The sequence below is a fragment of the Maylandia zebra genome, linkage group LG15 (assembly GCF_041146795.1).
Source record: "Maylandia zebra isolate NMK-2024a linkage group LG15, Mzebra_GT3a, whole genome shotgun sequence".
NCBI classification, from domain to species: domain Eukaryota; kingdom Metazoa; phylum Chordata; class Actinopteri; order Cichliformes; family Cichlidae; genus Maylandia; species Maylandia zebra.
Genome location: NC_135181.1, coordinates 40593069 through 40606305, shown reverse-complemented (window position 1 = coordinate 40606305; position 13237 = coordinate 40593069). Strand labels below are relative to the sequence as shown.

Sequence of the window (13237 nt, the reverse complement as noted above, 5' to 3'; positions counted from 1 at the left end):
GCGCGCTGCTGACGTCGTTCTTCTACAGGCTCACCTGTAGAGATCACACTTCCTGTTTGGTTTAGAAAACATAATTTATCTCAATAAATATACAAAAAGTTGGACTATGACTGATTATGAGCGAAAGGACACCAGGATCAGCCCGTGAGTAGCTGTGTTTTGAGTTTCGTGGGGCTTTTGGGTTTTTTGGTCCCCGCGTTTTGCCTTCCAGTTAGCATTTCCTCCATGAGTTCGCACTAAACGACAAATTTACCGTCAGTAAAGGATTTTAAGCTAAACAGAGACACCTGAATGGGATAAAACCTCATTTACATTTAAGATTATTCGCTTGAAAAATAGCGCAATAAGATTTTTTTTGATCCAGTCTGGAAGAAAACGTTTCCTGGAAGACTAAACCCGGGGATGTAAGTATGTCTTACCAGTAGTTCCTGTTTGCGTCATTTCCTCTGTAGTTATGTTTCCACAATTTTCTAAAACACAGCTGATTGTCAAAATAAGAGTTTAAGGTTATTTAAAAACACAGTTTTAATATTTATATTCAGTGTTTTTAGGTATGCTGATTTCACTCACAATATTGTGATTTATTCCGCCCCCTAAAACGTTACTGCGCAACATCGATTTAACTTTCACTTAGTTTGAGTTCATATATATATATGTGGGGCCTGGGAGCTTGAGGGTCCTGAGCAGTATGTTAGCTGTTCCTAGGACTGCGCTCTTCTGGACAGAGATCTCCGATGTTGTTCCCAGGATCTGCTGGAGCGAATGGAGTTCCCATTCGCCTGCAGGATCCCCAGGTACTTGTAACTGTCCTCTATGTCTGCAATGTTGCCTTCTGGTAGTTCAATCCCCTCAGTTCTGACTACCTTCCCTCTCTTTGTTACCACCCGACTACACTTCTCCAGTCCGAACGACATTCCAATGTCATTGCTGTATAGCCTGGTAGTGTGGATCAGTGAATCGATGTCTCGTTCACTCTTGGCATACAGCTTGATGTCATCCATGTACAGGAGGTGGCTGACAACTGCTCCGTTCCGTAGTCGGTATCCGTAGCCAGTCTTGTTAATGATCTCACTGAGGGGGTTCAGGCCTATGCAGAACAGCAGTGGGGACAGAGCATCTCCTTGGTAGATCCCGCACTTGATGGTGACTTGTGCTATGGGCTTGGAGTTGGCCTCCAGTGTTGCCACATTCCCATTGAGTTCCTGATGAAGGCTCTTAGGGTCCTGTTGATCTTATATAGTTCTAGGCATTCCAGTATCCAGCTGTGGAGCATTGAGTCATAGGCCTTCTTGTAATCAATCCAGGCAGTGCACAGGTTGGTCAGTCTGGTCCTGCAGTCTCGGCTGACTGCTTGGTCTGCCAGTAGCTGGTGTTTTGCGCCTCTGGTATTTTTGCCAATCCCTTTCTGTGTCCCGCTCATGTATTGACCCATGTGCCTGTTCATCTTAGCCGATATGATGCCTGACAGGAGCTTCCATGTAGTACTGAGGCAGGTTATTGGTCGGTAGTTGGAGGGGACCGGTCCCTTCTTGGGGTCCTTGGGGATCAGGACCGTCTGACCTTCGGTTAGCCATTCCGGGTGTCTCTCGTTAACTAGCAGCTGGTTCATTTATGCTGCCAGGCGCTCGTGGAGTGCAGTCAGCTTCTTCAGCCAGTAGGCGTGAACCATGTCGGGCCCTGGTGCTGTCCAACTCTTCATACTGGAGACCCTTTCTTGGATGTCTGCCACTGTGATGGTTACTGGACCCTGTTTGGGGAGGTCATTATGGTCTGCCCTCAGATCCACTAGCCACTGAGCATTGCCGTTATGGGTTGCGTCCTTCTCCCATATGCTCTTCCAGTATTGTTCTGCCTCCAGCCTTGGTGGTGCTGTTCTCATATTGTTCCCTTGTCACTGAGAGTACACCTTGGAACAGCTGGTTTATTCTCCTGCCTTCTATCTCTCTGGTGTACCTCCTCAAGCGGCTGGCCAAGGCTGTGAGTCATTGCTTGGCAGTTTCCAAGGAATCAGGTATGGACAGCTTCCTGTACTTCTTAGGCACCTTCCTCATCGCGCCTTTCTGCAACTCCGATAGTTGGCTAACCTCCCTCCGTGCTACATTGATCTCAGCCTTGGAGGGTACTGCTCCTTGTGGCTGTTCAACTTGTAGCCAAGCATCTCACTGATCCCTGCTGCCGTATTGTAGTTACCTTCATGATATATATATATATATATATATACATATACATACATACATACATACATACATACATACATACATACATACATACATATATATCATGAAGGTAGCTTCATTTTATTTCAGATTTCATCCTATACTGCTGTATATATATGTATATGTTTATAGTATGCACAGTATAAATGATTCTTGCACAATAACAACTGAAGAAAACTGTATTAATAAAATAATAAACTGAAAGATCAAATTGGGTATATGAAAGTGAGATAATAACAATAATGCTTCACTCAGAATGTACATTTCATTTGTTGATGTTTTTAAAGTTTTGTTTCTCTAATTGCATTTAATTTGAAATGCTTTCACTGCACTATGAGATTTTTAAAATAAAATATGAAATCATGTATTTTCCCAATAAAATCACAAAGCTTCTAAAAACACAGCAGCAGTTATATACTGTCGTTTACAGATTAAAGTGACAGACAGTATGTTAGAACAAACAGCAGGCTTTACACTTTCATTTAGGCAAAATGGTGTTACCAGGATTTTTTGTTTTGCAATGGAGTTGAAGTGAAGTGTAAAAATAAATAAAGTGTAGAAAATTGGTTCAGAAAAATTGCCGGGCTCATTTAAAACCATTTGCCTTAATTATGGATATTTTACATGAAAAATTATGTTGCACAAATATTTTATACTGATTATCTGTTTTAAGTGATAAAACAAGTATTTAGACTCTTTACTGAAGTAAAAGTCGTAAATAATGACACAAGTAAAGTAAAAGTCATTATGTAAACTCATAAAAATGACTAATTTTTGTATTTATCACGTTTTTTGGGGTTTTTTTTTAACTGCTTGGATACTGCTGATACTTTCTTTGATAATTAAACAAAAAAAACTTTTATTTTGAAATTTCCTAAACAATAAACAAAGATTTTAAATAAAAGGTACGAAGTACAAAGTGCAATATTTCCATCCAAAGTAGTAGAAGTACAGAGGAGAACAGAAATAAAACAAAGATAGATCTGTTTAAATAAATTAAAAGTAAATTAAAACTTCATAAGTAAACTTAGTATATTAAGTAAGTACTTTCATCCAGTGGGGTTGAATAACACTCAAAGTAATCTACTGGCACAAGTATTAAAATGAGACAAGTTTCAGAATAATGTTTTTGATTAGCTAATAACTGTGTGTAGATTAACGTGTCCATCACGTTCAGTTAGCAGAAAATGAAAGTAAACTACAAGTACCTTAGAACCGAGTACAGTACTTAAGTAATGACTACTTTTACTTTTATGATACTCTCCGTTTCACAGTCGCGATCAGGTGAAAGAATGAAACACAAACTCGTTGTGTTTCCTCTGGATGAAACGAACGTAACCGCAATAACAGGAAGTTTGATTGTAGCTTCTTCTCCAGATGCTGTGAATGAGTCACAGAGTCAGATGTCATCACGTTTCGTGTCGTATGTTTGGGTGTGTGTTACCTGACATGAAACTGCTGACAGAAACTAACCGTCCTCGAGATTTATGCTTGATTTTTTATTTTTCTACTTTATGTTTTATTTTTAAATCCTTCAGCGGTATTTTTGCACGTTTTTAACTCAGAAAAGACGCGAGAAAGAGAGAGAGAGCCAGAGAGGCAGCGAGAGCAGGTATGGCACAACAGGCCGCCGCATGACTGACATTAATGAGGTCGGAGGTGTACGCGGGGTTGGAACGAGCAGAGGACGAGGAAGTGAAGTTTGACTTTTGAATTACGCAGAAATGAGCGAGTTTTGTTTTTCCAAGCTGAAGAGAAAAACGTCTGTTGATAGATTTTCTAGTTTTTGTGCGCAGATGCGCCCAAATCCGGAGACGCCGGTGGCACTTTTACGCGCAGGACTTCTGTTGAGTTTATTTAGTTTGCGCGCCTGTTTGGGTAAGATGCCTGACTGTCTGCAGATCACACGGTGACATAATGACAGTAAATAGCGTGTCTCCTTTTTGTGTGCAGATGACAGTTGTGTTCTGGGGATCGTGGGACGGCCAATGTCTCTGCCTTGCGTTCTCCCTGAGTTAGTCAACTCCGAGAATGTCACCATTGAGTGGATGAGAGACAGTGAGTTGGTACTCAGGTCGGTATGGAAGCCCGATGGAAGTGTGGAGACATGGAGCAATAACAGAGTCGCAGTCCCAGCTGACGCTCCTCTGACTGGAAACGTGTCTTTAAACCTGCCAGCGGTTCGTCCCGTTGAAGACCAAATGTCTTACAGCCTTTTCATGGTGTTAGGGAAGAATCAGAGCGCCAGGCTGTGCACCACATGCCTCAGGACAGCAGGTAAGTCCCGCGGGATTCAGGGGGAAGCAGAAGAAGGATATTTAGAAGTCCAGTCTCTGGTGGTTGGTGGCAGCCATGGCTGTAAATTTTGTCGGAATGAGGACACATTAAAAGCCGTAAATTTTAAGCACAAGACACTTATTTTTTGTATTTTAGGGATTTTTTAATTAACAAAATTGAACGTTTTCTAGATGTGTTTGTGACCAAAGTCTCTGTATTCATGCACAGACACAACATTCAGGTTCCAGTTCAATATACGTTGCAATATAATGCAGTGAGTGTTTTCTTTTAACTTTGCACCAACACAGTTACAGACATTATTTATTCTTCTTCCCTCTTTGCCTGAGTCCAGATGGGAGTCAGAGTTTAAAGAGTTCTGAATATAATATAAGGTCACGTTTGTTGCTTGTTTGCACCTGTTTACATCACTGGTAGATGATCTTATCATATAAACACCTGAATTGTAACAGTTCAGATGTGTTTCAGCAAAACTCCTGCACATTTATAACATGCCACACGTGTCTGTAATGATTTGTAGGTACCATATGTAGTTAGAAGACTATAAAAAACAATAAACTGCTGCATGAAAACATTCACAATCATATTGTGGGAGTGTTGGAGGCATTGTTTCCATGATGAGTAATGTCTTAATGCTTTCTCTAATCCCTCAGCTTATTTCATGTAATTACTGGAGGAAAAGAGATTCTAAATATTACTAAATATAGAATCAACACATGTTTGCAGCCAGTTTCAGCACCCCAAAGCTGGAGAAGGAAGAGGCAGTGCAGGGCGATGAGAAGGTCTTCCTGTGTCACTCCACTGGAGGTTATCCCACACCTGCAGTGTACTGGCTCATCAACGACAGCGAGGAGCCCCCCGCAGGGTCGGTGAGGACTCAGATGACATCACTCCCAGACAATCTCTACAACATCACCAGCCACTTGACCCTCAACATTTCCCACGACTCCATTGTGTCGTGCATCATTGATAACCAATCTATGAACCAAACCGTGATGTCAACCTGTAAGTGCAGTCATTAGTGTTCAGACACAGCAGCACGATTCTCCTTATCTGTGAAACTCATAGTTAAGCAAATTCTGCTATCAGCTGGTTCCCTGTACTGGGTAATGTCACGTGTCTGACTGGTTTGATATTAATTAACATTAGCAAACCAGTCCAGTTTTTATCATCTTTGAATTTTTGAAAGCTCTAGTTTAACATGTAAAGACAGACAGTTTTGTGTTTTGTTTTTTAAATCTTATCACTTTTGGATCAATCAGTTAATCAATCAGTCAAAAATTTTAAAAGTCACCTTGACGATGTACATCTTTTAAATACAGTTTATGGATTTGGACTCTTTGGATTTTAAATCTTCTTCTTTAGTGTTTTTTTATTGCAGGTTTTTTTTGGAGTCAGGTGTTATTTATTTATTTACACTTTATTTATTGGCCTTGGCTCTATGGCACACTGAAAACATTTTTACTATTGTTTTTTCCTGATGATTGCTCAGATGGAGTGGAGGCCAGGCCTGTGACGAATCGAGCATCGTCGGCCATGTGGATGTTCAGCACAGGTCTGTGTGTGGTGGTTGGGATCATGGTGATAGCTGGAGTGGTGTATCAGATCCACCTGGACAAAATAAACAAGAGGAAGAAGGAAGAGCACAAACAACAATGGAGAGGTAAGCAGATCAATGTGTTTGTTTATCAGTGAATTTAATAGAAAATAGTGCAAATAGTTAAATCAAATATTTGCAGCCTTTGCCGTTAGACTGGAACCTGTGGAGTTGGTTTTTTTTGGTGGACTTTATGGAGAAATTATGGAAATTATGTTTTTGCTACTGGGAAAAATGCCCTGATAAGAGGCTCTTAGCTTCTATTTTTATATGAGTCTGGATGAATGTTTGAGCATGCTGTCATGCTGCAAAGCAAATCTGTGCCTCCTTTAATAGAGCTGTAAGACGTGTGCCTGAGATCACAGCATTAGGAACGTCTTCTGTAAGACGTCACACAGAGCTGGATGTAGAAAATCACACCTGACATCAAGTGTTTAGAGCAGTTTATTTATTTATACATAAACTCAATGTGCTTAATGATAAACACATAAAAACCTGTGAAGGTTTAAAATACCTTAAGGCAGTGAAAACTTCAAAATAAAACTTTACAGAAAAACTACAGTGTTGAGCGCGGCACAGTGATGCGGTGATTAGCACCTCATAGCAAGGTCGTGGGTTAAAATCCCACCTGGGGCCTTTCTTTGTGGAGTTCATGTGTGGGTTCTCTCAGAGTACTCTGGCTTCCCCCCACAGTCCAAAGACATGCAGTTAATGGGATCAGGTTAACTGGTGATTCTAAACTGACCGTGACGTCTGTGTGTTCCCTGCCTTTCACCCTATGTCAGCTGGGATTGGCTCCAGCCCTCCGTGACCCTGAATTGGATAACAGAAAGAAAATGGATGAGTGATGAGCTGCTGAATGGCAGCCTGTGTGAACACAAAAGCTTTTGAGTTTTGATCTAAGGGCATCTTGCTGTACTGGGGCCCAAACCATTGAGTTTTATGAACTATTAAAAGGAATTTTAAAGGGAAGTTTATACTGTGGTGGGAGCCAATGAAGTGTCTGTACTGTACTGGAGTAAAATGCAATTTGAAAGAGCTCATTGTTAAGCTGATGATTTGGAGACCCTGGAGCAGTCTGAAGTCTGAGCTTTTCCCTCAGCAATCACTTGTATGCAAGCTGACCTCACTGTATAAAACCTGTTTAATATGAGCATCCACCACTTTTAAAAGTATTTATATGGCACATAACAAGAGAAAGTATAACAGCTGTCAGGTTGTTTGTTGTGCTTTTGTAACTTGTTTATTTGTCACCATCAGGATACAAAAGACGGTATCAATTCAGGTTGGAAGACGAGTTGATGAACCAGGAACAAAGGGAGACGGATGTTTGAGCCTGACGGTCACTTAAAAAACTGAAGCCACAGAGCACTGATGTGTAAATATGTTTGTTGTAATTACCATTTAAATATACAGTTTTTAAAATACTGTACAAGAACAATTCTTGGTGGTTGTTTTTAGTTTTTTTTTTTTTGAACCTATTTGAAGATTTAATAAAGACTTCCAAAATGACACCAAGCCCTCTTTTACTTCATAGATCTATAAGGCGTACGAGAGGTGAATTCATATTTCTTTCACAGTAGAAGAAAGCTGCATTGGATTTCAGGTTTGTTTTTTTATTCTTGAGCACTGATTCAGAAACAAAGAAAGCTCTGAAAACAAACAAGCGGCCAGTCTTCCCATTCATCTGTAACCAGAAATGATAAATGAGTCACTGCTCATCAAAAAGCTTTTAACTAGATCTGCACTGGATACAAAAGTCACAGCTTTTAATGCAACGTTTCTTCATTCAAGTTATCTTAAAACAGCCAATCAGCGACTGTCCAGGTGATTCTCATGTTTCCCTCTGCTGGACAGCGAGACAGCGAGCTGCTGCAGGCCTGCTTCTCTCTTCAATCCACTTTAACAAGAATCACATGGATGAGACTTTACAGGATCCTTTTGGCTCGATTTGAAGAGCTGGACCCGAGGTTCAGAGTTCAGCTCGAGCCTTCCTGCACTGACGTCACCGCGTAGAGGTCGTCCCGACGCTGAGATGTGATCGGGATCTGCTGCCGGATGTCGGCCAAATACTGCAGGTCTGAAAACACGCGACACATTTAGAGAGAAGACACAATCACAGCAACGGCAGAGTAAACACGAGCACTGTGCAGTAACTGCTGCTGTGCCAGACTGAAATGCTTTCTCTGTTTTACATTGTCAGGTCTTCATTTTTTAGTATTATTCTGTAGAGGAAATCATTAAAGCAGTGAACTAAAACTTCTTCTCAGAGCAGAAATTCATTTTTCCACTTTCCTCACCAGCTGATCAAAGATTACATAACTGTAAATGACTTTCACATTCCACAGAGACAAGCAGACTTCTGCTTTTCCTCACCGATGTCGGCATAAATAACAGCTTCCTCTGGTCCAGCCTTGGAAATGACTTCCCCCCTGTAACAACAGAATTATTCACAAATCAGCACAAGAAACGCTCCTTTAAACTTCCTCACAGTTGATATTTTCTTATTTCATTTTTACAAAAAAGTATTGAATAATTTATTCTATGTTATAAGAGCTAGTTGTTGTTTTTTATTTTACATTCATATAGATTCCCTGCAGGAAACACATTAAAACTTTAAATGCTAACGCACAGTTAAGCTTTAAGTTTCATCTGTTTTGTACGGTCATGACGTAAGCCGTCGATTCTTCACAGGCAGGCAGGGACGTGTCGCTGGACACTTTTCAGCTGACGACACTTTCAGAGTTGATGAGTAACTCTTCAGACCTCTTGGTGACACTCACTCGACGTCAGCAGCTGATGCCCGTAGAACAGGTTAAGATAACAAACTGCTCCCAGCACACAACCTCCGCTTAAAGAAACACGTCTGTTCCTCAGACAGACAAACAAAACCCACACATGACAGCAGAGGAGCTGCAGGAAGGTTCAGGTAACACGACGGGGTGGAGTCATCAGAAAGAAACTAAACACCTGGAAAAGCCAAAATTCCCAGATGAACTTTAAAGCTCTTTGGTCGCGCCTGCCAACGTGAAATATTCCCTCAAGCCGTTTGTGTAGCAGCCAAGATCCAAATCAAAAAACCACCGTGGGCTATTTAACCTGCCTCCTGTTACCCGAGTTACACTTTACATGGTGTGCATGGCATCCGAACAATAAACGGCTCAGCGTAGGAAGGCTTCACTGGATTTAAACCTTGTGACAAAGTTTTTAAAGCTCATGAAATACAAAGTTACAATGAATTTGCGTCTGAAAAAAGCTGCTTTTCAAGTTTGTCTACTGTTCCTACTGGAGTTCCTCAGCTTACCCAGAGACGGCAGTGAGATAAACTCTGACAACAGCTTGCTGATTCTACATCTGTACTCCACCCCAACTGCTCTACATTGTTAAAACCCTGAATTCTTCTACTTTTACGGCCTCAAGTTGTCCCTCTGAAAACTTTAACCGCCTTATCACGCCCTGCATTTTTGATCTTATTTTCTTACCACGGGTTCACGACGGTGCTGTGACCCCAGGCCACGTAGGAGGCAGCTTCATCTCTGGCAGGTGATGCTGTGGCCACATACACCTGATTATCAAGCGCCCTGCATAAAGAGACATTAAAATGATTCGTTGCAGATTTAAACAGCAGCAGATCTCAGTTTGTAGTCACTGAGCTCTCGTCATGCTGCGTTTATTATTCAGCTTGTGTTCATTCAGGCGTTCTTGTGCCTTATAAGTAACATGTCTGGTTAACGAAAGCTCAACCCTCAGATCAGATATGTGGCTGAAAGATGACTCTAACATGTCTGCAGTAAATTATTCTTTTGGGAGTGGGTGACTATGACCCTCAGTCTGACCTCCCCCTCTGCAGGAGCTCCCAGTGGGCGGGGCCTGTGGTCATGTTGAAGGCTCCGGGGTAAACCAGCAGCTGACAGCCTGAGGACAAAAGCGCAGTCCAATCAGCTCTGGTACATCACAGGAAAACAAAATCTAAACACTCCTTTCAGACGCTTACCCTTCCTGCTGTAGAGCTGGGCGAGCTCCGCGAACCTCATGTCATAGCAGATCCCAACACCCACTTTGCAGAACGCTGCAGGAGGAACACATCAGATCAATGTATGCTCATCCAGACTGCGAGGCAGAAAGCCAGAGTCTGCGGCTGTCGCTCACGTGTGTCAAACAGCGATAAACTGCTCCCCGGGCTCAGCGTCTCAGATTCCTGGAAGCGGATTTTTCCGGGAACGTCGATGTCAAACAAGTGAATCTTAGAGGAGGAAAGAAAAAAGATGAAGAGGATTCATCTCTGCAACTGACCACACACTGTATATGACCCACACATACCTTCCTGTGTTTAAGAATCATCTCTCCATCAGGGCCAAACACTGTACAGGTGTTGTACAACTTCCCACCATCCTCCTCGGGAATGGATCCTGTGGATGATGACGAGTCGTAAGAGCTTAAAAACTCCAGAGGTTTCAAATGAAAAGGCTCTTGGACGAGAGAGACGGATGTCATCACAAACATAAAGAAGGTTCAGTTAAGACCCCAATGACCTGGACAACTGGAAACCTACATCGACATAATGAAAAGTAGTTTGAACTGAACTTGGATTTAAAGTTATCCCAATCTTCTTAAACGATGACCACGCTTGGGTGGCAAGTGGCCCTGTTACGATCATTACCATCTCCATGTGTTTATCCTCTGACAGAGACACATGAAAGAGACACGACAACCAAAGAAATAAATCTTTGGGAGAATTCTGTAAAACCTCGTCACCTGCTGTACTTTGCACCCAGCATGACGACGGAGAAAACTTTCAACTCAATGCTTAAAAAAAAACAGGACTTCAACAGGTCAGATCGCCTTTTCTATTTTTATACTGTCCGTGGTGAAGCCCATCAGTCCATCCTCTGCCTGAGACCAGCGCCTCCCCTCTCCTTTCTTCTGATTGGCCACCTCTTGGAAACAGAAGGTTTGAACAGCAGAGATCAGTCTTTGTGACATCGTACTCATCCAAGAGTTAAAAAAAAGTCTTAAACCTGAGATTTTATCTCATAGGATTACTTGCACATACACCGACCTCGTGAAACGAAACCTTGAGCTTGTTAGTGCGATGGATCTGTTAAAAAGGTTTCTGATGGAACACTTAGAGGATAAAACACGGTAGAGTGCAAGCAGCAGAGCAGCTGTTTTCCAGGAGTTAAACATGCAAAGTTCTCACTATTTTTCCTACAGTTTACCCAGAAACAGATTACATTTTCCACATCGTCTTGACAACCCACAGCAGGAAACACAGTGGAGTTATATATCAACTCTACTACTGGTGAGCTTTTAACTCTGAGGATCTAACACCACAGCGTGATACACACAACTCTTACTGTAGCTGAACTACATGAAGCATCATCAGCTCCTTTACAGTAACATTAGAAGGGAACTTTAATGTACTCTATGTAATAGCTTTAAATCCACGGGTGCTTTCACACCTCCCACCAGATACACCTCGTTCTCCTTTGCTGCCTCCGACAGCACCTGGGTGGATTCTCCTGGGATGTTCTCGGCATATCTGGAGAAGAAGCTGGTCCCATATGGAGAATTGAAGCATTCCTGTGTTAACGACAGGGAGATCATAAGCTCATAGGGTAAATCTGAGCAGTCCAAAAAGGCAGGTCATCTGAGGGTCCTGTGCTGGGAACTTTTTAGAAATATTTCATTCCTGCACTAACGGATGTCCAGAAAAGGGAACAAACAGTTCATAAAAACACAAAGACGACACCGCGTTAATGGTAAAGCGCCGTCCTCTCAGAGGACACGTCTTTTAAATAAAATCTACAGCTGTATTTGTCCCCGGACACTGGCTTGTTTAGTTGGTTGTATTTTAAAATAAGCACTTCAGACTGCTGACAAGCAGCCGTGAGGCGCCCTTCCTCCTCCTCCTCCTCACCGGTAGCAGCACCACTTTGCTGCCCTGTCCTGCAGCCTCCCTCACCAGCCTCCGGGCTCTGCTCAGGTTGTCTGCTTTGACGCTGCTCACCTGCAGCTGAACCACCGCCAGACGGAACTCTGAGGAAACAAACACGGAACTTCAGCGAGTGACGGAGAGCCGCAGGCTTCAAAACCGCGCTCAGCGATTTAACATTAAACTGCGAAACACGGAGACCTCTGTACTTACTGGACATGACTTTGGCTAAAGTAGACATGTACACACAGGACTATCTGCTCACTACACCGCGCCACAGTCCGGTCATGTGATTCCGGGTGGCGGATTGGTTTTCAAAATAAGAGACCTTCTTGATTTAACATAAAAAAATAAATAAAGAGTACTAAAAAATATTGACTGTTTTTGAAATCGAAAGTGTTATTTTTAGGTGAGTTGACAATATAAATTTAAGCTTATGAAAAACTGAGGTCGTTAAACGTGAAGATTTAAGGCGGTGTAACGTCACAGGGGGTGGGTCGATTCAGCACAAGATCGTCATTATTATTCACTTTTCTGGTTAATAAACAATAAAAATGATGTAAGGATCTCAGTGGCTCTGCTCAGTAATAACGTTCCTAAATATAACATGTATTTCCAAGTAAAAAAAATAAAAAATAAGATGAACTAGCATTAATGAACCTCAGCGATTAAAAAATAGGGGGATTACTCAGGGTACACAAATAGTGTCAAACCTTCCACTGCAGAGAGAATAGCTAAGCTATATATAGGAAAGGAAAAACAAAAATATTCAAAAGGAGGACTGTGACCCTGTTTGAAGTATATAAAGGATTAAGATTTTTAAATGTTTTTTCTCTGGACATAAAACAAATAAGTTGCTTTTTGCTTGCTTCTTGTTTTTTGCTTATTTGACTAATATGATAAACTAAGAAAAATATATTTTGCAGAATAATACTAAAGTAAATGAAGAAAAAATTAGTGTGGGCCATGATTAAAACCACAATTAATTTTGTTCAGGTTTTGAATAATTTTTAGTCAAAGATTTAAACAGCAAAAAAAATTAGGATGAGAAATTTTCCTCCAGGTTGTTAGAACAGGGGCGTGTCCAGAGGGGTGGCATGGGGTCATACCACCCACCCCTGCTGTCTTACTGACTTACCAACGTCTTACAAAGTCAGCACAGGCAGGACTCACGGAGAAAGGTAATTTAGTATA

At 41.7% G+C, this 13237-nt stretch overlaps 2 protein-coding genes across 4 annotated transcripts; one reads left to right on the top strand and one right to left on the bottom strand.

Annotated features, from left to right (window-relative positions):
- The first annotated feature begins 6 nt into the window (after positions 1-6).
- Positions 7-7620, top strand: LOC101479838 (T-lymphocyte activation antigen CD80). 3 transcript variants are annotated; one of them, XM_076874459.1, is made up of 5 exons: positions 7-144; positions 4170-4493; positions 5238-5516; positions 6004-6174; positions 7369-7620. In XM_076874459.1, exons 1-5 carry the CDS (start codon positions 117-119, stop codon positions 7440-7442), a joined length of 876 nt encoding a protein of 291 aa, XP_076730574.1. In that variant the 5' UTR covers positions 7-116; the 3' UTR covers positions 7443-7620. The 3 variants fall into 3 exon arrangements, with proteins under 3 accessions (XP_076730574.1, XP_004561575.3, XP_004561574.3); XM_004561518.4 differs by lacking the exon at positions 7-144 and adding an exon at positions 3620-3828; XM_004561517.4 differs by lacking the exon at positions 7-144 and adding an exon at positions 3620-4094.
- Positions 6540-12347, bottom strand: nit2 (nitrilase family, member 2). Its single transcript, XM_004561519.2, has 10 exons — positions 12257-12347; positions 12029-12147; positions 11571-11691; positions 10429-10517; positions 10258-10351; positions 10103-10177; positions 9945-10023; positions 9591-9689; positions 8485-8540; positions 6540-8188 (listed from the first exon to the last, which is right to left on the bottom strand). Exons 1-10 carry the CDS (start codon positions 12282-12284, stop codon positions 8088-8090), a joined length of 861 nt encoding a protein of 286 aa, XP_004561576.1. The 5' UTR covers positions 12285-12347; the 3' UTR covers positions 6540-8087.
- Between the last annotated feature and the right edge of the window lie 890 nt (positions 12348-13237).

What these genes read in the sequence shown, in the direction of transcription:
- LOC101479838 (XM_004561517.4), top strand. Translation starts at nt 3,941, where the DNA reads ATGAGCGAGTTTTGTTTTTCCAAGCTGAAGAGAAAAACGTCTGTTGAT. An exon ending in CACATGCCTCAGGACAGCAG is followed by an intron (nt 4,494 to 5,237) that starts GTAAGTCCCGCG and finishes ACATGTTTGCAG; the next exon opens with CCAGTTTCAGCACCCCAAAG. An exon ending in GCACAAACAACAATGGAGAG is followed by an intron (nt 6,175 to 7,368) that starts GTAAGCAGATCA and finishes TGTCACCATCAG; the next exon opens with GATACAAAAGACGGTATCAA.
- nit2 (XM_004561519.2), bottom strand. Translation starts at nt 12,284, where the DNA reads ATGTCTACTTTAGCCAAAGTCATGTCCA. An exon ending in CGAGGTGTATCTGGTGGGAG is followed by an intron (nt 10,518 to 11,570) that starts GTGTGAAAGCAC and finishes CATCATCCACAG; the next exon opens with GATCCATTCCCGAGGAGGAT. An exon ending in TGATTCTTAAACACAGGAAG is followed by an intron (nt 10,352 to 10,428) that starts GTATGTGTGGGT and finishes TCCTCCTCTAAG; the next exon opens with ATTCACTTGTTTGACATCGA.